We start from the raw sequence: 26149 nt of genomic DNA, 5'->3' as shown, positions 1-26149 counted from the left end.
GATAACTGCCATAATTGATATGTGCAACAAGCCCAGAAATAGCAACATAATTCTTATTCAAAAGAATAATGTGTGTTAGAGGCCCATTAGGATATAAAATATATTGGGTGGAAACTAAAATTTAGGCGGGTGCTTAAAGCCAGAGTACAATGCCTGCCAAAGCTCGGGTGGCGCAGATGAGGAGAAAGGTGTTGGGAGCGGTTCACCAGTGCCAGGCCGCCTGTGTGGTGCTCTGGCTGCCCGCTGTGATGAGTTATGGGAGAGCAACGGGGCAAACCTGCTCTGCACTGATAGCATACAACATGCATTATCTTACAGCACAGAATGTTAGTATCAGTCTCTAATCACCAGAAGGTACATAGTAAAGGACAGCAATCTCTAAACGCTTATCATACATTTGGGGAGCCATCATTCAGAGATTTGTTTTTGACAATTGTCAGAGCCATAACTTTGACTTCAGGGCTTTTGATTTACAGTGGCTCAAGGCTTGGAGAAGCACCGAGAATCTCTTCTTTCACTTACTAGCTCATCTTCCAGGAAATATGGTAGATTATTCCATAATTGTTCCATTTGTTCACTCAAAATTCATTGTTTTCTATTTTTAAGGATATATGCTAAATGCTACAGATGTTGGTATAAAAGAACAAACACTGACTTCCAAGATCTCATCATTTTGCAAGCAAAATGGGAAAATACGCCACCGTGTTGCAGAGTAAAATTACATTTATATTACAGGGAGATTTGGGAACACAGCTGCGTGACATCAGAGGCAGGTACAGGCAGCCAAGTGTGGATTCCAGAATTGTGTGGCTCGAACTGAACGTTTGGAAACAAGCTAGAGATGGTGTGGCGAGCAGGGAGTGAGGCGTGGTGTTACAGGCCGGGTCAGCTCCTCTGCAGCCCAGAGGCAGGAGGTGAGAAGCTGCAAGCTCGTCGTGGTTCCCACCATTTGGAGGCTCCTACTACACGCAAGGCACCTCTGCTCTGCTCCTGACACCAAGGGGAGATATTTCAAAAACTTAAATACATCTTGCTAGGATGAGGATTTTTATGGAACTCCCATTTCTGAGGGATTTCAGAGAGAGAAACCAGGATTGTGGGAGAAAATGAGAGATGCTGAGGGTGACCACGACCACCTCAAATGGGATGGCGCCAAAAACTGCTGCACGTTTCCGTGGTTACTGATAGAAACTTTTAATTTTTAAGCTCTTTAGACACAATCAAATTTAATGTGCTGCCATCTTTTTTGAGATGAGTATTTTTAGGCCCTGATGACAGTCATAAATGGTAGATAAGCATAGAATATCCTACTGTATTTTTATCAGGAAAATAAAAGCATAAAATCAGTCAAACTGACAAACTCCTGAGCTGTTTGAGAACTCCTCAATATTATTCCAATATGTGGTTCATTATTAAGGGGTTACAGATACACAATTAAAAACAATAAGTGCAAATATTCATCCTTTTGTGTCTTTTAAAGCCTGCATACAAAGTTGATCACTGTGTATCAAATACTGTGTTGACAGATTCAGTGAAATCTTTTATCCTAATAAAACTCCAATTTTTAAAATCTTAAGCTTTTTTTGCCTAATAAATACTAATCATCTGTTTTTCTTGGGGGAGTATATACTTCTATTTTAATATAATCGAACCTTTAAGTGAAATAGATTCTAATTTTGACATAAATTACGTTGTCATATTCTAACTTTATATTTGAAAGTAGTGCTTTACAACACTAAAAATATAGCAAATAATTGTACAGCTTTGTGTGTGTGCTTGTGTGTGTGTTTGTGTTAGTAGCACAAGAAATTTAACTCAGGGCCTTCACACTAAGCTATATCCTCACTCCTTTGTAATTTTTAAGTTTCAGGCAGGATCTCCTTAAGTTACCCTGGCTGGGGTCAAATGCAGAGATCCTTGCAGAATGCTAGGATTACAGGCATACACCAATTTATTCATCTTGCACAAAACATTTGTATGATAGATTTTCGTGGAAAGAACAAGTGTTATTTCTCTAGTGCCAGTTCATAATCACTTCAGAATCCACTGAATTGTATACCAATCCCAAGGCATTGTTACAACAATTACTGTTATTTTTCCAGGGAGAAAGTTGAACTATGGAAAGGTTAAGAGACTTGACTAAGATCACACAGCTAATTAATTGGATGCGCTAAGATCTCAGCCCAGTCTTCTGGTTTTAAGAGTTTGAACTTTTCTTTACTATTTTTCTATACTGCTTAGTGAAACCACGTATTTGAATGTAATAAAAAAACATAAACTGGTTCAGTTTAGGGTTCCAATAAAAATACAGTTAACGATAACTTTTTTCTAAAATGACTTGTTTCCATAGACCAAAAAAGCTACAAGCTGTTGTATGCAACAGCTGCTCTGCGTTGTAAAATTTCCCACAAACACACCAATGTTAATAATTATAAATGAAGGAAAAATTATTTTGGGTAACATAACATTTGACAAGTGCCTTAGTAAATAAAGCGTTGCCAAAATATTTTTACTGTGCTAAAACTTTCCTATATTTCTATGCTGACTTTTTTCAAAGGTGTCAATTGTGAATTACAAGTTGATAAATGTTGGTCCCAGCCCTGTCTAAATGGTGCAACTTGTCGGGATGCTCTGGAGGCTTATTTCTGTGACTGTGCCCCTGGATTCTTAGGAGATCACTGTGAACTCAGTATTGACGAGTGTGCCAGCCAGCCCTGCCTCCATGGAGGGCTATGTGTAGACGGAAGAAACAGGTATGTCTTCCCCTCCCATGGGTGAGTGGCTTAAAGAGATCGGAACTACTGGACCATTCTGGTGAATTTCAACAACTCAGTTTAAAATTCATAGATTACTTTCTACTTAAATTATCAAAAGTTGTAACATTCATATTTTACTAAAAAGTGTATTGTTTGGAGATCATCTTTTCTAGTGAGCTTTTCCAAGTAACTCTTGAAATACAGTAGTTTTGCATTGGTTAACTTTGTCTGCATGGAAGAGTGTAAACTTTTCAATTCTATGAAATAAACCTGTTGTAAATAGGGAAATGCAAAAGCAAAGCTAATTATTATTAAAATTGTGACTATAAGATTGTGTCTATATGATGACAAGCATATAAATCAAGTGGCAAAATAAATGTTCTAGAAATCTTATATAAACAGTGCTGGAAGGAACAATAATATTGAATTATTCATATTTTGAATTCTCGAGAATATGGGAAATTGGATGAAGATTTTTGAGACAGCATAATGGTTAGAAATAATCTTATCATATTTCTACAAATCAGATTCTATCACTGTCTTACAGGCAGAAAGTACAACAATATAATATATCTCAATATGATAAAAATAATAAATTTGTGTAATGGTAGTTGAGCTCATATCAAAAATTTTGGAAAGAACTTTCCAATAGTTATGAAAATAATAAATAACCACATCATCAAATACATTAGTAATACTTAACTCTTGCATTTCAAACTATCTTTTTGATCTTTTAACATCTCAGGGGAAGACAGGATGGGCATTAATGTTCCAGTATTACAATAAGATATCAAAGTACAAGAAAGACGACTTCCACAAGTTCACACAGCTAATTCTTTACAAAATGAGGAACTAAATCCAATTTTCCTTTATTTGATAAATAAGACATCATCTATCACAAGTTTAATTTTGAAGTGAATGAGACTCAAAAGAGAGCTGTAAAAGGCATGTGCACTTCAAATATATGCATCAAAACAGTAAGATTATTAACAGAGTAAGTTGGTTGCACAATTTCTTTTGTAAAATACACAGCATAACTTTAATCACGTTTCATACCCTTCTCTGACTTCAGTCATTCCTAAATAATGTGCCAATGACATGAATCTCTATTCTTGGAGACAGACAGTTGGCCAACATAGAGACAGCCAGATTACCAAAGAACTTTTGACAAGATTTCCAGAGGAAAATGAAGCTGTCCTATGCAGATTTGCCGTCTCCAGAAATCAGAAAACAGAAATTACACAAATCTTTCAATTCCAGGGGGAATGCAAACAAAACAATGCCAAACTTTGCCACAGTTTGCTGCCCTTCTTTGAATCATATGAATAGTTTTCCATTTTACTAATGGCATTTTATTTCTTACTGTCTTAATTTTGAAAAGATAATTATGCAGTCAACCAATATGACTTGGCTTTATTTTTCCATAATTAAAAATTAACACATTTTGCATGATGCAGTTGATAAAAAAAGGTTCTTTAGACCATAAGAATTATACAAATGAAATTTTAATTCCATAAAATGAGGGACACCAACCAGCAGTCAAGCTCCTTGAGTACATGGCTCTTATCTCTAATAAGACTTTTTTGTAAGTATTTCCAATTAAACTAATGGAATAACAAATAGAAGATGTCCAAGTAGTCATATAAATTACAGTCATTCATAACCTTGTTGTTTCAATTTCATTATACATGTCCAAATATCTGTGTTAGTTGGTAAATACACATAACCGTGTTGAACAGAACTGAAACTCCTTTATAATGTATAGGTATCCCCTAACCAAGACATTCTGCATTCTAAAGTAAGTAGCAGAATCATTTTCTATATCATATCCTTGATGAAATTTCACCTAAGGAGAAAGACCCCCCCCCCCCAGTGCATGAAGTCAATAGCTGTCCCTAACAGACATATATTTGGGGACTGTCATATAGTTTCACATAAGCAGTGAATGATTAGAAATAACAAGACTATACTATTCTTGTAATTTAAAAATAAAGGAATGTTACAAGTCACAATTTATTTAATGAGGGATTTGCTGACATTTTTCATAATTTATTGGTTCATTCTCTCATAAGGAAGCTTTTATGGCACAAATCATTCTCTGCTATCTTCAGTGATATGAACAATTTTATTTAGTACTGTTTAATTATTATTTATTGAGTACCTTAAGATGCCTGACATATTGCATCTATTTTATATGTACATTTAATTATCAAATAATGCTCTGATGTAGGTACTATTATCTTAAATTTGTGGGTAAAGGAAATGAAAAAAAATCATGTTTTCCAAATCATTTTACATGAAGATTTATTATAATTTTTTAAAAGATAGTGATAAGACTAATATAAAAACACATAATGCATTCAAGTCTATAGGCAGTGAGGTCAGTATTAAGATGAAGCTATAGGTCTTCGGTTAATGGGAAAAAGAGACAAAATCCCTGGTACACACCTGTAATCTTAGCCATATGGAAGGCTGAGGAAGGGACACTGCAAATTTAAACTCAACCTGGGCAACTTCAGGTTTTAGTGAAACTTTTTCTCAGTATAGAAAGAAAATAGGGCTGGGGATAAAGCTTACTGAGAAGACTAGGAGACTGAGAGTGGAGATAAAAATAATTGATTTACATTTGACTACCAGTTGACAAGAAAATTTCATTTACCCTTCAGATATAGCTGCAACTGCGTGGGTAGTGGATTCACAGGAACACACTGTGAGACCTTGATGCCTGTTTGCTGGTCAAAACCTTGTCACAATAATGCTACCTGTGAAGACAGTGTTGACAATTATATTTGTCATTGTTGGCCTGGTAAGTGACAAAATAGCTTACATCGACTTTCTTTTTTCTTCTTTGCTTAGAATAGAAACAACCTAGTTACAGAAAATGGAGCTAAAAATTCTTGTAAAGGTTTTAAACCAATTCTACTAATTATCAACTCCATTAGTGTTCTTTGGTGTTCGTACATACTTACAGTTACACTACACACTGCTAAATTGTAGGTGACTCAGCTGCCCAGTGATCAGAACCATATGGGAAAAAAGTGTAAAATCAATAGAAAGATAAAATTCAACACCTTTTTAGTAAAGAACGATTCACTGGAACACAACTTCCGCTTCTTTAAAATATCTTCTTAGACTACAGAAATATATAGAAACCCATGAGACATTAAAATTCTAGGAACTTGTGTTATAATTCACAAAGTTTATCACCATCATAATGATGGTACCCATAGAAGACAAAGGATTTTGCAGAAATAGAAGGAATATCCTACATATTTCAAAGGTCAACAAGAATATAAGTTAAGCATATAAAACCATAGCTAAAATTACATATAAAGGATAGACTTGAATGTACAGATGATACAAGAACAAATAGAAAGCAGTATATAATATATGAGTTACATTACTGGGCACCTAAAAATGTTGATTTTAATTTTTGTGAATAACTTGCTTGACTTTTTATCTGACAACTAGCACTTATTGATAGAAATGAGCAGTACAGCACCTCTCTTATTTTCTTTCTTGACCCACTGGGGGAAAAATGATAACATTATTCAAGGTCTAATTGTGTGAGCTTACTGGTTATCTTCCTATTCTCGTTTATCTACTTAAAGAAAAAATAGCCCTGTTGATGGAAGGAAAACATGCAGAATAAATCTCATCCCATCAGTAGAAGCTTCTGCTTGAGATATTTCATTGCCTGAAGGACAGTTGACCTTTTTGGTTAAATATACTCTGTATATTTAAAAACAGTACTAAAAATATAACTTGGCATTGTCCTATAACTTAGAAATCTGTGTATGTTACGTGTTGCCCCTTCAAATAATGGGGACATTTACTGTCTTTTAATTATCAGTTTGACTTAAATACTGAAAACTTGCCCAAATATGTTCGTATGTAGGGTTTTTACCCAGAAGTAGGGGCTAAAGTAAATGATTTGAAAAGAGGATAGGACTACCATAACTGAGTAAATTTGAGTGAGTTTCCTCTAAGTCCTTAAATTTCTCATTTGAAGAAGAGGATAGAAATAATCTATTGGTAGTATCATTCTGAAGATTAAAATTATAAAAGCAGAGTTTAATATATTAATAGCTTTAAAAGGATGAATGTTGCTACATGCCAACTTGTACTGCATAAGATGGAACTTATGTATGAGAGATGGACTCTTCTATGGGGTTGCATAATGGAGCCCAGCAGTTAGAAGGTTTGTCTTAAAAGAAAAAAAAAACATGCAAGTTGGATGCAGTGATGCATGCATGTTATTCCAGCACTCTGAGAGGCTGAGCCAAGAGGATTGTAAGTTTGAGCCCAGCCTCAATTTAGGAATTTAATGAGAATCTGAATCTAAGTAAAAAGTGAAAATAGATTGAAGATATAGCTTAGTGCAAAGGCTCTGGGTCAAATTCTCAACACCATAAAAACAAAATAAAAGAAAACAAAACAGCATGTATAGGCTCCATTCATTCACACATCTAATCATTTAAAGCCACTTGTATTTCATAGTCAAGTCTACACAAATTAGAATCTGGGACTTAAAAAACCATCATCCCTTTTCCCAAAGAGATAATTCTAGTATCCCCAAGAAGCTTGTGCAAAAACATGTGTAGCATGATTTTTGGCATGTTATGGAGCTATAATAAATTATTTAAAGGAAATAAAGGGAGAAGTACAGGGGAGGGTTGACCAAGGAGGTATCATTTTAGACTACTTTAAAGATGACTGAACATATATTAGAAATGTATACATTAGCTGTGTGACTTTGGACATATAAATTCTCCGAGCCTCAGTTCCTCATTTATAAAGCAGCGATACTGGAAATAACTACTTCATAGAGATTTTTCACAGAGAAATCTACTCATGTATACAAGTGCATGGCTGAACTTGCTTCATAGAATGTACCCAAAAAATGCTAACTAAATACCAAAATTAGGAAGCTGACCATCCTAGACTCTATGGGCAGCACCAAGTAACCCGTTACTTATTTACGGGAAGAAGAAAATAAGGAGAAAATGGAGGAGAAAAAAGGAGCAAAAAATAGTGGAAGACACACATAAAAAGAAGCTCCAATCCTGAACTTATGAGTGAGAACTGGATTATACGGGGCTTGTGTTATAGAGACAGATCTATTAGCAAGATGGAAGCCACACCACAAAGCTGCTCATCCTTCTTGCAAATTGAGGGGCAGGGAAGTTTTATGATCTGACCTGTGATTTTAAAGGAGCTCTCTTGCAGTTTCATGACGGCCAGTTGAGGGAGACATAATCAAAGGCAGGGTTCTAGTGAGCGTGTTCTGGAGGAGTCTAAGCAGAGGTGAGTCCCAGAGGTAACACATCAGTCGTGGGGTGCGCTCAGGAGGATGGATGCTTGGGAGATCCACATGAAATAATGTGGTTCAGATTCAAGACAGTTCTACTGAGTTTCTGTCTTAGGTACCCAATGTCGATGGTTCTGTTACAAAATTCAGAATGTCTTTGTACCCTATTTTATTATACATAAAAAAAAAAAGATTGAACACTACCAACCACATTTAAAAAGGAAAACCATTCATTTGGGTCATGAAACCACTGCATCAGAATGCAAGGGCAAGAATCCACTGCTATAGCTACAGTCTTCATTTAAAGCCTAATGCATTATGAAAAGGTATCACCTGGGGGCTGGGGACTTAGCTCAGTGACATAAGCACCTGCCTTGCAAACAGGCAGTCGTGAGTTCGATCCCCGGTACCGATAAAAACGAAAAAGACAAAAAAAAAAAAAAAAAAAAAAAAAAAAAGAAAAGAAAAAGAAAAAGTATCACCTTAAATGCCTACCTTAGAAGTTTTCCTCATGTTCATGTGATTGGATGTTCTAAAAACAAACAACATAAAAACCCTGGGACTTGATGCAACATCATATCTCTTCTTTGAGTTTTATGGAAAAACTTGTTAAAACTATTGAATATAGTCTTGACTGTAGAAGTCTATTTATATCTGTGATTAAGGAGAATAGCAAGTAAAATTCCCACACGGCCTCACTGGTGGGGACAGGACTGGCAAAACTATAAATCAAAACCTTCCTAACGTTCAGGATTGGAGTCAGATAATGCATGAGCCGGAAAAGCAAAACAAAACAAAAAAGGATTTATGATGCTTCGAGATTACTTTCTAACCTCACTGTGTATGAGTGAGTCTTAAGAATGAAAAGAAAATTGAAAATAATCCAGGCTTCCTTCGGTCAGTCAACTGTAACACAAAAATTCAAGTTCATAAAAATCAGTTATTTATTGCATTCTTGTATAAGCTGAAATATGATAGAGGAACCATTCAAGTTTATGAGACCCTGAGTGTTCCTTAGGGGAAAGGGTTGTGAGATCTTGATCTGACAAGTTCATTTAGTTTATTATTTTTATTTTTTGATTCTTAAGTTTTTTCTTCAGATGATTGAGAAAACTCCCAAAGGTTATAAGTAACAGATGCATTATACTATTGAGCAGTAGAATTTGTGTTGCAGTTATTATTTGACATATGATCCATTCAGGTTTTTATTAAAGTTGTAAAATAGGTAGTCATATTATCTTCTTTATTACAGGTCAGTATTCTGGTTCATGTACTAAGAATTATAATGTAAATTGTTGCTATTTTCAGCCTACTGCTATTAGCTACTATCATAATCTACTACCATTACCTACTACTATTTTATTCTTAATTTTTTCATGGATTGAAGGTCTGATAGCTCCGTACTAGACTAGTAAATAAACACAATTCTTGTTTCTGTAAAGCTTAGAGTCAGCTGAGGGAGATAATACAGACAAATGCATAATTAGTCATTACAAAAATGCAAAAGTGAAAAAGATTGGGAGGTTTAAGAGATACCACGTAATCCAAGTTAGATGGGTTGATGAGGGCAAGTAGTTTTAAGAGAGTGATACCAAAGTCTGAAACCTGAGTCAGAGATGGCTGAGCAAAGGTTTGGAGGAGTTTTCTAGGGAAGAGAGCAGCATTACGAAGGCCAGGGTGGGTAGGAAGCATTCTCGGGAGTTGGGGTTAGATGGCGAATGGGCAATCATGTGGACACAGAAGAGACTCACATAATGAGAGAGTTTTTAGGTCATGTTAAGGACTTTGAATTTTATCCACTGTACAAAGTGTGCTTTTAAAGTAATAAAAATAGAATTTGATATATAACATCAATTTGGATTATAAATTTTGTTTAAAAAATGTGTTCCTCAGAAGATTTGTGACATTACGGAGTTCTTTAGATGACTGAAGTCACATATATTGTAGCTCTAGTTATGTTTCCCTAAGAACTTCATGTATTTGTCTGTCCATCTCACAAAAAGCTGATATAATTTTATTATCCATTGGCTATATTAATGTTTCACTAAATTTACATTTGGGGGTTGCCATGACACACAGCATAAATCAGTAAGTTAATAAAAAATCAGGAAAGTGATATAAAACATTTTTGGGTCAAAAAATATGAAACTCAATAGTAGTTAGGGAAAATATAAATTAAAACAAGGGGAAATATAAATTAAAACTACCAACTGCAGAAAATTTTTATATTTAGCAACTAAATATTAGGAAGGATTTGAAATTGCATAGACAATTGTCCATTTGCTGGTACTATGTAAATGCAGAACTGCTTTAAAGGCATTTTTCAGTCTGCACCCAAAAAGTATATAACCTATAACCTAGAAATTCCATTTGTAAGCATAAAGGTTTTACTCAAACACACATTGACATGAGTAATGATATTCATTGCAACACTGTAGTAGGAAAAATACATATAAAATCAATTAAAGAATGGTTGAACCATGGTATTTCTATATTTTGGATCTCAGCGGCATTTAAAAATTCTGAGTTAGCTCAATCTAAACTATATATATTGTAGTTTTAATGGGTATATACGTGTGTAAAAGCAAAGAAACAGTTTGGATAAGAAATTTGTTTATATTTATTATTTTAATGCTTTAAAAAGTGGTAAATCATTGATTTTTAAAAATTTTCTGGCCATAATATAATGATTCAGCTGATTCTATACAAAGTAATATAAAATATATTACAAAGTAATATAAAATATAAAGTAATATAAAATAATGTAATCTGTTTCATTGAATGTTAAGAAATAATCACTTACCCTTAATTTAAATTTTAAGAGAAACATTTAGGATTGACTCTCGATATTGCTGACTTTTTAGTTACTCTCTGTAGAAATTTACTTCTTGATAAAAATTCAAACAGTTGGAATACATGCCAAATTAAAGCAAATGCTTTCGGTTTTAGTAAATATTCAAATTAAAATATTCAAGTTAAAGCCACCTTCTCTTAAGTCCCATTTTTTTATTTTGTAGAAAATAGATAAAACAAAATTTCAAAACAAGATAATAGAATAATAACATTAGTTACTATATTGTATATTGTTATCTTTAAGGCAGTTACTCAGATTACAAGATATGGGCATTAAAATTTTTCCAACTGATATTAGCGTAAGCCTTCCTTAAATCTTATTTAATTTCAAATCTCATCAATCAAATCTTTCAAAATGTATCGGTGAGAATTACACAACTTATTCCATTGCTAGCAATAGTTCTTTGCACATAAACCTCCTCTTACCAGCTTCCCCTGGCTAGCTCTTTGAGGGTGGCAATGAACTAATTGGCACCAGCACAGTGGTCAACCTCCGTTCAGGCACATGCTGTACAGTTTGAGAGCTTTGACTCAGCAGTTTCTCTGAACTCTCATCCTGCAGGATACTCAGGTGCCCAGTGTGAGACAGACATAAACGAATGCAGTAGCAATCCCTGCCAGTCTGGTGGGGAATGTGTGGAGCGCTCCTTGGAGAAACAATATGGACGCATTGCCCAGCTGCCTCCTCCATTCAGTTATCACGAAGCCGCAGGTTATGTTTGTGTTTGTCAGCCTGGATTCACAGGTGAGGCCAAGGTGACAGGAAATGACTTTCTGCATTTTAAGAGAGATCATGGATTTAACCAAACGGTGTATTAGCAGTAAGACTTGTGCGGTGTAAACTCTATTGCCATGGTACTAAGGGTCCCCCTTGTGGGCATGAAAAATATTCTGGTTCAAGTACCATAATTCCTTAACTTTTTAGGGATGGAGGAGATGTAAGTTCATACATTTTACTGCTGTGCATTTCAAATTCTTTATAAATGCAAATTTGTTGTTACATTTTTTATGATGCTGTTAAGTTTTATGTTATTCTAATTTGCTAACGGTTGTTACTTTGGGACCCAGTATCTGATTTCAAGGGACCTTTCTCAGCTATTATATAGCTAAAGTCACTCCATACATCAAATTAAGTTACTACTCTATTTACAGCGTTCTTACACTGAACCCAAAGGAAATTTGCATGTATATTTTTCAACAAACACATGTATTTGTGTCTGCTTCATGTAGGGAAAACTTTCAGAATTTTCAGTTCCCAGTGTGTTAGTAAGTAGAAATTTACCCATGACCGCATAAATACCAGTGAGAAAACCAATTAAATTTCAGATTTCCATCTCATTTTTTTTCTCAACAGATTAATACATATTTCAGGCATACATTTCAGTTGTTATTGGGATTTCTATGGAAAGTGGTAAAAGATAAGAAAACAGAGGTCTATTTACACTTAGGTTCCTCGTTCTTTTAATATTTTAGTTTTAAAGACTAATGAGCTTTGATTTGTGGCACTGTTGGTTGCGCAGGTGCTGCAGAAACTGTTTGTTTATTCACTGCCCTCTCTGTGAGAACACTCTCTGGATAAGTTGTATTTCCCCTGAGCAACTTTTAACTTGCATGCCTTTTACCTCAAATTGAAAAAGGTTTATGCAAATAAATCTTGGCGAATGATAAAAAGCATGGGTTTCCCAGTCATGTAGACTGCTAGAAATAAATGGGGGTCTGTAAACACATAGGTCTGTCTGGAATTTATTTATGTATTTACCTCACTCCTGGGAATATTTCAATTTCCCCTTTCTGTTTCTTACTGTTGCCTCTTTTTTTTTCTTATTTCTAATTTATTTGATTTTGGTATACTGTGTGCATTTTGTCAGCTACTTTAAATCTTTTCTGGAACAAGAGAGTTATAAATTGTTTTAAAAACACTTTCAAGATGATAGAGAAGGGACTGAATCAAAATTAGAGACACTTGCTAATATTTTCTTACCTGATGAAAAGACATGGATAATCAATGATTCTATAGATCCAATGAAACAGACAATAAAATATTCTAGAAAAGTATGTTGATCTTGATTTCTGAAGAGCTGAGAAAAACAATTACTTACATGAATTAACATCATGGCTGTCCAATCTTTGTGGCTTAATGAAATTATTTATTTTTCATTCATGAAATTCTAAAAATGGTTCCCATCGTTATATGTCTTCCAGTGGTATTTCAGAGTCACAGACTCCTCTATTTTATCCCTCATAAAAATTTAGCTTTCAAATCTATGCTCCTCCAACAAGCGATGGGGATAGAAAATAAAGAGTTTGATAACCCAAGCCCTGCAAGTAATGAATGCCTCATCTATCTACATTTCACTGGTCAGAGTTTAGCCATGTAACCACATTTAACTGCAGTAAATGATTTTGGTATATTTAATCTTACTATGTACATAAAATTAAAAAGAAATAAGTTTCATGAACTACTCAGTGTAGCACAATAGCTGGAATTTGCAGAAAGGGATAAAAAATAGATCATCAACTCTAAGTTTTCCTACTTTTATGTGTTTCACTTTTTAAAACTTCTGTTCTATTTTTTAAAGTAAATCTTTTAAATGAGAATAGTAGATTCGCTTCCAGTTGTAAGATATGAAATAGGGAAGCCCAATAGACCTTACCTAGTTTCCCCACTGGACCAGTTTTGGTTTCCGCCAGCAGTGCAGGAGTGATCCAATTTTTTCACATCTTCACTAGCATTTGGTTGTTACATTTTTTTAAAAACTTAGGCCATCCTAATGGGTATGTAAAGGTATCTCATTCTGGTTTTAATTTTTGTCCCCGTGATAGCTAAGGATATTGAACATCTTTTCTGTATTTGCCCCTTTTTCAGTGGATTGCCTTTTTATTTTTACTTTTGAATGCAGACTGTAAGTATTTTTTAAAGTTCATTCCCAAGTATTTCACTGGGGGGAGTGATCATAAATACTACTGTGTTTAATTCAGTTTCTGCATATTCGTTTGTTCATACTGGGGAAGGCTCTCCTGTGCATGGTAGTCCATCTTTGACTCTAATTTATCCACATGAGAATGGCCTGTAAGCCTGAAACGCTTTCTTATTGAGCAGTAAAGGGTCCTTACAGTCTGTGCTCCTGTTGGTTTGGGTGGGGCTTCTATACTTTGTCAGTTAGATTATATTGTACAATTGTGTTGATAAGACCTTCTGTATTTTTGCTGATTTTTTTGGGTCAAATTTATGTATATAATGTTGCTTGTAGTATTATCTTATTCTCCTTTTGATGGCTATAAGATGTGTAGGATTTCTCTATACCACACCCACTTTGACAGGTCATGTTTCTATTTTTTATTTACTTTTTTTTTTTTTTTTTTTTTTTTTTTGAGATAGGATCTTGCCTTGAGCTCATGGTATATTTCAGGCCGGCCTCAAACTTCTGGCAATTCTCCTGCCTCTAGCTCCCAAGTGCTGGGATTGTAGGCATGTACCACCATGCCCATCTTCCTTCAGTTTTTTAAAAAGCAGTGTTTTGTTTCATTGATTTTTTCCTTTTTAATTTCTTTGATTTTTGCTTCTTATTTCTTTCTGATTGTTTCAGGCTTCTTTTTATTTTTTTTAAATATAAGCATTTAATATCACAAATTTAAGTCTCAACACTGCTTTAGCTGCATTCCACATATTTTCATCATAGTGCAGAAAGTTGTCTATTTTTAAAATTTCCATTGAGACATTTCTTTGAATCACTTAGAAGTAAGAATTATATTGCTGAAGTATTTATAGACATTTGCCTTTCTGCCATTGATTTCTATTTTGATTTCATTAGGGTTATAAAACATATTCTACCAATTCAATTACATCAAATTTGTTGAAGGTTTTTAGTGTAGGACAAGTTCTATCTTGGTAAATGTCTTTTGAGTGCCTGAAAAAAAATTAGTTTTGCTATGTCTGAGCAGCAATTCCTGTAGATGTCCCTCAGATCTTACTGATTCTGTTCAGATGTTTGCATCCTTGTGAACTTTTGTCCCACAGTCTTTACTTGCTTCAATGAGCATGCTAAATTCATACCTATAATTGTGAATTTCTATATTCTATTTTTCCATTGTATCTTCCTGAGGGTCGATAGCTTTATATTTATACAAGTTTCTCCATATAAGAGGAACAGTCATATTCTCATTGTTTTTGCCACTTTCTAAAGCAATTCTGGAAGTTCTTTTTTGTGAGTATCTTTTGTTGTGCTGTTGTGGCTACCTGGATGTCTTGAATTGATTCAAAACGTTTATCTTCCATGGTCTTTCGTGACTGGGGAAAAGGCAAAGGTTGCACTGTGCCAGATCTGGTGGCTAAAGCAAGGAGGCACTGTAACGTGTTCACTCCTCTGCCTTTCCTTGGGTAGCACTCAGTAACGCATTCACTGAATTTGGACAACACCTCATAAAGACATTCGCAAAAAAAGACGTCCAGAACTGCTTCCGAAAGAATGATGGGATGAATGTGTTCAAAGCGTGGGGGAGTATCTTGAGGGAGACAATGACCATATGTCTTTTACCATATGACTTTGTTATTTAAACACGCTGTGCTTTTTATTAACCTTTATGTATATGGCACACATATATGCTGTATATGTATGTTTTGAACTCCATCTGATATTAGTTACTACTGACTTTCAAGAAATTATATTTACATGATATATCTTTTTTTGTTCCTACCGTTTTGTCCTAACTATGTCATTGAAATTGAAGTCTGTTTCTTACAAACATATATTGTTGGTTCATGCTTTTTGAATTTATTCGACTGTCTACATTTTACTTGACATACTTATATTGTTCACTTTCAAGTAAGTTCTCACACATGAGGCTTAATTATATCCTTTTCTGTTTGCTTGTTTGAGCCAGGGTCTCACTAGGTAGTTAGGTTATCCTCTCAGTGTGTAGCCCAGGATGGCCTCACACTTGCAGCAATCCTTCTGGCTCGGCCTTCCAAATGCTGGGGTTACAGGTGTGCACCACCACAACTGGCTATCATTTGTTTTTTATTTGATTCCTCTTTCCCCTTTTCTTGACTTCCTTGATTATTTTTGTTTGTTTGTTTTTAAAATAAAAAAATTTCATCTTGATTTATTTATAGCATTTCTGTACATACTGTTTTGTGTGAATTTTATGGTGATTGTTTTGTTTGTAATTTTTCATGTGTTGGTATCAACATTTTACTACTTGAAGTGAATGAAATAAGAAACTTCTGTTTAGATTCTTTTCCCTTCCTCACTTTAAAATATCATTGTCTTGAGGATCAGACAGATTATACTTTTTATTTTAATCATTACATATTATTTAGAAAATTCATGTTTTTACCTATATCTTTCCTCTCTTATTGTCTTTTCTTTTGTTTTGCAGTCTTGGCAGTTTTCTTTTGTCATTTTCTTTCTGTTTAAAGTTGTTTTGCCTGGTCTTTAATGTTAGGAATGTTAGTGAAATTTTCTTTTAGCTTTCTTTTGTCTCAGAAATTCTTATCGCGCATGGATTCTTAGAAGACAGTTTTGTTACACACAGAATACATTGTTAACAGTTCTTTCTTCTAGAATTTGAAAAACTGTATACCTCTTCCTTTTTGCAGTTGTGATTTCTAGGTAGAAATCTTCTGTCACTTAAACTGGTGTTCCTTTTATATGATGAATTGTTTCTTTCTAAGCACACTCTGTCTTCAATATTTCCCTCCTGTTTGTCTTTAGTTTTAGAAGTTTGTTTATGATTTGCCTTCATATTTATTTATTTAGGTTTATGCTATTTGGAATCTACCCAGCGTATTAATCAATTTCCTGTCACTCTAACACGCACCTCAGATAACTCAACTGAAAAAGAGAAAAGCCTTCTGTTGGCTCATAGTATCGGAGGATTCAAGCCATGGTCACTCGACACTGTGGCCTCTGGGTCTGTGACAAGGCCCACACTGTGGCAGATGGTGTGTGGCAAGGGAGGCTGCTTACCTTTTGGTGGCTATGAAGAAAAAAGGGAGGAAGAAGAGCAGCCAGAGTTCCAACATCCCCTTCAAAATTATACTGCAGTGACCTAACTTCCTGCCCGCTGAAGATGCCACCACTTCCTGATTGCACCACAGGCTTGAGATATCGGTTAATACATGGATTTTGGAGGAAAATCCACTTAAACCATAGCATTCAACTTTTCAAGTTTTTGGATTCATATCTTTTGCCAAATTTAGGACATTTTTACCAGTTTTTCTTTAAATGCTGTATCACCTCTACTGTCTGTCCTCCCCGTCTAGAACTCTAACCACACACATTTTGTGGGAGGTTTTGTTTTTTTTATTTTTCTACTGGTTTCTGAGGCTCTTCCATTTTTTGCCATTTATTTTCTCTCTGTGTTGACCAGACTCTGAAAATTCTGTTAGTCTATCCTCAACTATCCTAGGTAGTTCAGGTTATCCTCTCATTATGTAGCCCAGGATGGCCTCAAATTCACTAGTTCTGTGTTTTTTCATCTCCTTTCCATTAACACACTCAGGAAGCTGTTTATTGCTCCTGTTTTATTTTTCAATTCTATAAATCTCCATCTTATTTTTTGACTTTTTTATTGTAAAGATAATAAAATCCAACAAAACAAAACAGAAGAAAGCCAATCAAAATAAGGCAGCAAAGTTGGTGCAGAATTTTGAATCAGAATACGAGGAAAACAACAGAAGTTACCAAGGTATATCTTGCTATCTTCACAATAATTGTTCATTCCATCAGGTATAGCAAAATCAAAACAAAACAAAACAGAATGAAACCAGTCAAAACAGAACCTTGAATAAAGCAAAACAATTAGAACAAAACAAAACAGTGAGAACTATATTGGACTTCAAAGACAAAATAGAAGGAAATCCCCCATACTTGCTATATTGCATATGGCCATCTTCCCAGCGGATGCTCAGACTGCTGTCTGAAAAATCACCCAGACAATACAAGCATTTAGTTACTTTATGTGCCTTAGTTGATATCAACTCATCCTGTGCTCTGAACCAGCCTGTTGCTTACGGGGTTGGGGTGTGTGTGTGTGTTGATTCTCAGTTCTTACACTAGGAAGCCCATAGGACTTTACTCTTCCTAGACCCTGCATGGTTTGCTTACCAGAGGCTGGCTAGTTGGCTTGTTGGTGGTCTCCTCCTGGTCCTAGCATGGCCAATTCCCACAAGGTGCTGACTTTTCTCCTCCATCTTATTTCTTTAAATAATATCGGTCGTTTTGCTGATAGTTCTATTTTTCTTTCATCTCAAGAGTTTTTATCATTTTTATAATGGTTGATTTTAAATTCTTGTCACATAATTCTAACCACTGATTCTTCAGTTAATTTTGTTTTCTCATTCAAGTTGGGATTTTTCTGATTCTTGTGAAGATAGGTATTTCCATCTGTATGGTGAACAGTTTGGATATTATTTGGGAGACTTTGGATTTTATTTGAATTTTTAAATTTGGGTTCAAAAAACAGGTAAGTGCCTAGTCATCAAGACTGTGCCTAATTATCAGTTAGTATTTAGAGTATTTGTAGTGTTACTTTGGTATTCTTGGTTTATACCATGCCATGGGGCTCAATCCAGTCTCTGCTGATGGTACCTGAGTGTCAGGTTTCTTTATTGAGGAAGCGGAGTTTTAGATCTATGGTAATGAAGGCCTCCCTGGCTGAGCATGTGTTGTAAAGGGTTCTTTTTAACTCAGTAATGGAGAAAATGTCCCAGGTAGGAAATGTGTGAGGCAAAATCTTCTTTCTTGAGGTCCCTCAGCCTAAGGGTGTTTCTCTTGGAAGGAAATCTCACTATTGCTAAGGAAGATAAACACAGCTCATGCCAGGCCCTTGTCAGGTCCCACTTGCCCTGCAGTGTCGGTGGGTAAGAGAGGGGAGTATCAGTAGCAGCAGCAGCAGCAGCAGAGACAGCTCTTTCTCTGATTCCTTTCTATCAGCTGGACTCTGTTTAATTCTTCTTTCCAGTTCTGGGCTCTATTTGTCTTGTAGGAGGCCCTGTGATTCAATCTGGAGAAGGAATCAGCCTAGCTAGGCTGCCCTCTTGCCACCTGGGGATCAGCAAACATCAAAACGGGGGAACTTTCATGCGTTATGTTGTAGGGTGTTACAAACCCTCATGCTTTGTCCTTATTTCAGGCCTAGTAATTCTACCTGCTTTTCCAGTTTGAGTCTTTTTATTATATACAATTTGAAGTTGTGCTTGGTGAGGAAGAACAAGGTGACACAAGCCCACAGTCTTTTGTGGCCACAGGCACAACAAAGTCCCTGTGTCACATTTAAAAACCATGTAAGTATAATAAAGCCATTTAAAAAAAAAACATTTTCTGAATCAGTGCTGACTTTCCCTTTATTCTCCTATAATACTATGAATAAAGTAGTCTAATACTACTCTAGCACTAATATTTAGTTTGATTGATGAGATGTCTGTATTTATTATTAATAATGAATTATTCCTCCCCTCCACATTGAAAAGCTGGGCATTTGGCTGTACTTTGTCTTTGTTATGTATTCATTTTCTACGATTCAATCACAAAACATACAATTTAATTTTCACGAGCTCTATATATTTCAAGTTCTATCACTAAAATAAAATTGCATTATGATGAAAAATATATTTATGTATCATATACTTAATCACATTGCTTCATTCAATGAGAACATTAGAATTGTTAAATTTAGGTACAAGCTACTTCCTGTTTCCTAAAACATATGATTAAGTTTAATTATATCCATTATTTAGAAAAATTAGTGTTCAAATCGGGAATATTTATATAGGTAGTATGAATTTTCTACCTTTTTATAATGTAAAAACTATATAGAGTGGAAAATTAACAGGTCTCAGGAGGTAATTCTCAACTGACAGAATAGAGAGATCTTGAGATTAGGGAAATCGTGGGAGAAAACAAGCAGAGGCATAAGGTGGGGAGGAGGGGTCCTAGTGCAAGGAGCCAAGTTCCCCTAAAGGAGGTTAACTTCATACAAGGTTCTTCCAGGATTTCCAATAAGTCATCATGGCGCAGAGAAACCCAAAGTGTTATTCAACAAAATAATTAGGAAAAAAAATCTAAAGATCCATTGAGTTATTTTAATGATTGGTCTTACAATAATATTTGCTACTCTCTAATTTCTTAAAATTATCAAAATTATCCTAGCGAAATATCCTTACATCTTGTTATAACTACTTGTGCCAAAAGCTGCAAATGTTGAACTAAAACGAGAACAGAACCTAAACATTTGATTTAAAGGTCTATGCGTGTACTTAAACCCACATTTTAACATAATTTTAAAGATAAATTACATGTCTATAACTGCAGAAGACTTGGAGTTGAATAAAAAATGTTTAGTCTATTCCCAAATCAGTAAATTATCCTTTTTTTGTATGAGCACCCTTGACCATTACTGGAAGGAACATTGGCTGCTTCATTCTGTTTTAGATTTCTAGTCCTGGACAATGAGCCTAGTCCTAAGAATATAAGCATGAAAATATTTGTTCTATTACCCCAAAAAATGAGTATGAGGAAAAAGATGTGCAAAAATATGACAATATGAGAACTGGCACAGTGGAATCAGACGAATCAGTAAGAAAGACTCATTTATACTATTTGTGCCAGACAGAATTCAGCAAACATTAGAACTCAAATGGTTCGAAAAGTTGCCATGTTATAAAAATTCAAATGGACATGATTTTTCTGAAAATTAAAAAGGATTTCATAATCTCTGTCCATCTTGTCCTAAGCAATCAATTTAATTGGAAATAACTGACAATTTTTAATTTTAACATTTTCATTTCTGTTTATCAAAATATGATTACAACAACCCCTCTAACAAATTTCCAAACTGTCTTTAAACCAAGACCAATTTTCAATTCTAACTTTCACTGGGCAACTCTGATTATTATTTATTCCAACTAAGAGGGACCCTGTCAGTCTCTGAAATGCTCCATCGCTGATTCTCTGGCTGGGATTTTATTCGCTTCACCCATCTGCTCTGTGCAAGGCAAGAACTGAGCAGTACAGCAGGGGATCCTGTACTTTAAACCTCCAGCAGAAATAGCAGGGTTCCTAACAATGAACACCCGATGAGAGCCACCTGGCAGCGGGATTGCACACAGCACTCTCATTCTCAGGCTCATCCACTTCAAGCACAGTGTTGCTAAAAATAAAGCATTCATTTTTCCTTAAAAATTGAATCCTGTCATTTCACTTCCATTCACCCAAAATAGCCGTATACAGCCAAACACAGATCGTACAAAGCTTCATGTAGTCATGAAGCAGTAGGCATATAGGACAGCTGATATCTCCTGCCCAAAGAGAAGCTTCCAGTGCAGTTTGTTCATATGCTTACTTCACATTCTAGGCTCATTGTTCTGAGAGACACCTTATTTTTCCTTACTTACAATTTCAAATTAGAGAGTTTAGAGTCTAAGCAACCTCAACGAATATTTTATACACATATATAAATGTAATTGGTAAAGATCAAACTATGACTCACAGGGTTCTGGATCTATACACAAGACTGAGATTGTGGGGCCCAGGAGCTGTTAAATGTGTCAGGCAATGCAGAATAGTTTAGGGCCAGTCAAGTCCATACAAGTTGCTCTGTTCTTACAGTCTGGTCAGGGAGGACAATTACCATGGTGAGCTCCATTGTCAACTGCATCCACTAACTAGATTCAGCTACCACGTGACTGTTTTGTTAATCTGCAGTGCTAAATCTAAAGGGTAAAATGCTTCTAACTGCCATCTCCCTGATCCTTCAGGACTCCGAATGTTCTGTTCTGTGGCACTGGGATTACTGTCTCTCTCCATATCTATGAGAATTGTCTGTTCCAAGTTCTGCCACTTTACCTTTTCTTTAATCGTCTGTTCATGCCATATCTTTCAGCCAGAGAAGACAGATGTGAGTGTAGCTCAGAGATAGAGGACTTGTCTAGCAAGTGGAATTCATTGTTTTTATAGCAAATGTCCAATGATTACAGAAACAAATATTAAATGTTGACAGAGACCCAGCTTTCTATTAGAAAAATGTCAAGACCTTCAAAATATAGGAAAAAAACTCTTGGACTCTCATTCAAAGGGTAGAAGAGAGTGGGAAAGCAAGGGACTCACACTGTCCCCACATATCAATCAGACTGGGATTGAGTCACAGGGTTATGACAGAAAGAAACATCCTAAATGCAGCTCTCCTCCCTGTGGGACGGGGAACCTTATTGCAGCAATGGGGCAGCAAGCTCTGTGGCTTCAGCCAAACTACAGCATCACAGCTGCTGACCCAAGGTCATATAAACCAATTTTGAAATTTCATTTTTCTGCATTAACCAGTCACAAACTGGATGATTTCTTATTCCCCTAAGGGCAATGTGATTTCAATTGTGATCTCTTAATATTTGCATGCTTTTCTTCTTATTTACTGTCATTCTGTTGCCAGCTTATCCCCTATTTTTTAATCTCTCAATGTTTGTATCCTCTAGCCTTTTAGTCTTGTACATCTTTTTTCTAGGAAAGTCTCATGTTATCTCTTGACTTTAATTTATGCAGCTGTTTGCAATATCTAAATTTTTCTCTCTAGCCCTAACTTCTCTCATAACCTCCCTTAAATGTTCCATTTAGAGGAACTTAAATGATTTTCCAATATAATACATCCCAAACCAAACTTATTTTGTACATCCATGAATTCCCAAATAAATTAGGTTAAAGCAATTATAGGCAACCCCACACACACACACTGAATAAAACAACAGTAATGAAAACATCATCTTCCCCATATCAAAAAATGTTAACAAAATATTAACCAAATTGGTCAGGTCATAAGTCTAAAAGTCATATGAGATTTTTCACTTTCTTTGATAGGACATATCTGATTCATCTAAAATTTTATCTTCTCCCTTATATGCCAAGCATGGTCATGCTTTCTATCTCAATAATTTATATTCTAGACCAAGCCCTTCTCATATCTCACCTTGGAGCCTACAGTAGCCTCTGGCTCATTCTTGACTTTCTGATCAATTCTCCACACAGCTCTTGGAATAATTCCTAATGCGCTTCGGATTCTGGGTCTTGCATTCAAAAGCCTAATGGTTCACACCATGCTCTAAATAAAGCCGCAGCTCTTAATGTGCCTACAAACACTTTTATAATCTGCTTTTGGCCTTGTTCTCCACACACGTCCAGACTCCTAGCTCTCTTTAGCTGGACTGCATTTTTGAATTTACTTGCTTAGGACAAATTTATTCCTATTCTGAGTCCTTACTTTTACTTTTCTCTTTGGTGAAAGAATCTATAGTGATTTCTTTGCCTTTTTAGATTTTTGTTCAAATGCTACTTTTCCAGAGTGGTCTTTATAGACCTTTACAAAGGAACTGTCACCTCTCTCTGCTCTCCAACATGGGCATATACATACTCTACTTCCTTACTGTACTTAATTAGTTCATAGTATTTATTTTACTAGATCTTATGTGTACCCCCCCCACACACACAACCTACAGTCCTGCCTAACTAGAATTGTGCACCATGAATAAGATTTGAAACATCTATATAACTACAATAGCTTCAAACCCCCAAAATATCTGTTAAATGTAAAAATTTTAGAATCACTAAACTGTAATATCAGTCCAATCTCAGGATTTTCATTGACAAAGATCTATTAATTCAAAATGTCAGGTAAAGTGTGGCCTTTACTATCTACCACAAGAGTCTCTCAACCCAGATGTGATTAGTTGAGGACCAGCATTCTTGTTAAAATTATAGTCTATGTCAATGCCAGCGGACCTACATAATTTGAAAAATGTGTTCTCCTTATTTCTGATTGATCTTCAATTTTTGGAGCATCTAATACTGTATCAGTAAATTTCTATCAAGAAATTTAAAAATTTATAAATAAAAAAATCAAATGTATTATAAGAGGTTATATTTTTGTGAGAAAGTTTTAGGTTAAAAATAAAATTCTTTGAAATTTTATTGAATTTTTTATGATTTAGTGATTTCTCTTTTGAATAGATCATACCAAAACTATAAGTTATTGCTGAAGCTGTGATTAGGGTCCCTTAGGCAATAAAACATTTCATAACTTAAGGAAAAGTTGGCATATATCCCTGCTTGTTGTTATCCTCTGGCACTATCTTTGAGTCAAATGTGTATTTTTAGCTCATTGATGTGTGACAAAGTAATTTTACAAGTTAGTTGTTTTAGAACTATTTTTGTTGACTTAATTTCTCAAGACAGTCATAAAATTTTTTTGATTCACAATAATGGTTTTTCCAATTCTTTCTGGGTTTTTTTTTTCCATTTTGGCTTGTTGGTTTCTCTCTCCTAGTGTGTGAACTGAGTGGGGGAGATGAACAGGATAAGACTCTGAGGGTTTTTAGCAGCGTAGGACTACCAATACTTTCCAAATCGCAGTGATGCAGATGCTAGGCATTTGTTCAAGATTTTTCAACCTGAATCAAACCTTTCCTGCTTTCCCCGAAAGTTAATGTTCATTCTTACATTTTTGTAGGTGGTTCTAATGCTGTCATGGATACAGTTTAACCTGGTTTACTCTTACCTTTCCTTTTTATCTGTCATTGGCTTCCTCTTTCCCTCAGTCTCAAAGATTCTTAATAATAAATTCATTAAGTGAAAGATTCTCAGATCCACGACTCTATGAAACATTCCTGAAAAAGGAAGAGCTGGATTCAATTTTCATGCATCTGATGGTAGCCATGTAAATTTCAGGCTCATGTTTTATGTTTTACTCTTCTTATAGAAGTTTGGCTCCAAAAGAAAGGATCTGAATGGAACATTTCCTAAGTGTCACAACAACCCTACTGCTGAATCTATATGTGTTTATTCCCTTTTCCAGTAATTTCTTTAAAATTAATGTCTTCTAACGGCTTACCTTGTACAGTACTAATAAAATCACAGTGACTCAGACATGGTGATTTCTCAACCTTTTTGGGTTTTTTTGTGACTATATAGAAGTATCATAGACATACAGAAATTTGAACATGTTATGCACTCGTAGCCTAGAACCTTTATTATAAAGGGAACACATTCATGTATCAATATTACCCAGATCATGATGGGGATGAAATATATGCTATTTTCTTTTCAAAAAACCAACTAGAACTAGCATGGGTAACAGCCCAGACAACTTTGAGTTCAATAGAACTACAGTATTTAAATAATTAAAACTACCTACAAGTGAGAAAAAGCAAAGAAGCAAGAAGGATTCTATGTGGTTGGAATTGTTTGTAAATAGGAAAACTGAGATTTTGCGCTGAGTCTTTGGTTGGACTAGATGTCTTCCTTTGGTTCTTCCCAAGAATGGACATAAAATCAGGCTCATGAAGATCATGAAGACTGAGAAGTATCTCTCGTAGATAACATGTATTGTGGTCCCCAGTCTGGCAGGAAGAGAGGTGATGGAAACTTTAAGAGGTGGGGCCTAATAGAAGGTTTCCCAGTCATCTCCCTCCAAGTAGAACATAGGACCCTGGTCTCTTCTTCTTTGCATCTGTCACTTCCTGGTCATAAGGTGAGTGGTTTGCTGTGCCATGTGCTTGCCTCATGATGTGCCACCATGGTCCCAAAGCAGTGGGTTCAACCGCTGGACTGAAGCTTCAGAAACTATGAGTCCAAAAATATTTTCTCTTTGTAATTTCATTATCTTGGGTATTTACCATAGTGAAGAAAAGTGATTAATAAAATCAGTGTCTTAACCACTATATCAAGGGAATTATAAATGTGCACAATGAAATCTCTATGCATGTTTTCTAATCAGTAAAAATGACAATTAGAAGATCCCCAAAAGGATTTTTCAAGTTCTTGCAGTAAGTATAATAGTGAAATGTGCCTTCTGTTTTCCATATTTATTTTATTTTAAGTTATGGATATTTTCAATGCAGTCTGGAGTGAAAATTTAGGATGATTTTCCTGAGGTGGGAGATATATCTAAGCTTGTTTTAGCGTTTATAAATTTTGGAAAATTGTCAAATTATGATATCTTTTCCTTCGTGCTATCATAATTTTAGCCCAATGGCATTGCACAAATGATGAAATAACAGAATTTTTATAAATACACACTGAAATTTAACAACACAGTTAAAATTTCATCTTTGTGTTATTCATATATAATAATCTCATCTAGTGTTTACATACTTTAACTACTTCAAGGATTTAATAAACAGAAAACAACTGGCTCTGTGAGTCTAAAGTGCTTAAACTGAAGGCAGCATTTCTTTTGAGTCATA

At 35.1% G+C, this 26149-nt stretch overlaps 1 protein-coding gene across 3 annotated transcripts in view; it reads left to right on the top strand.

Annotated features, from left to right (window-relative positions):
* Crb1 (crumbs cell polarity complex component 1) overlaps window positions 1-26149 on the top strand; it is a 190372-nt gene that overhangs the window by 74132 nt on the left and 90091 nt on the right. For 2 of the 3 annotated variants that reach the window (XM_063239652.1, XM_003474709.5), the window contains exons 3-5: window positions 2558-2753; window positions 5423-5562; window positions 11483-11665. In XM_063239652.1, the coding sequence (XP_063095722.1) occupies window positions 2558-2753; window positions 5423-5562; window positions 11483-11665 (519 nt within the window). Of the gene's footprint in view, window positions 1-735; window positions 915-2557; window positions 2754-5422; window positions 5563-11482; window positions 11666-26149 lie in introns of all 3 variants that reach the window. The other variant, XM_063239651.1, reaches the window with a different exon arrangement.

This window comes from Cavia porcellus, unplaced genomic scaffold, assembly GCF_034190915.1.
Source record: "Cavia porcellus strain 051 isolate PalLab524CR breed Dunkin Hartley unplaced genomic scaffold, mCavPor4.1 scaffold_29, whole genome shotgun sequence".
Lineage (NCBI taxonomy): Eukaryota > Metazoa > Chordata > Mammalia > Rodentia > Caviidae > Cavia > Cavia porcellus.
This window is presented reverse-complemented; position numbering and strand designations above follow the sequence as displayed.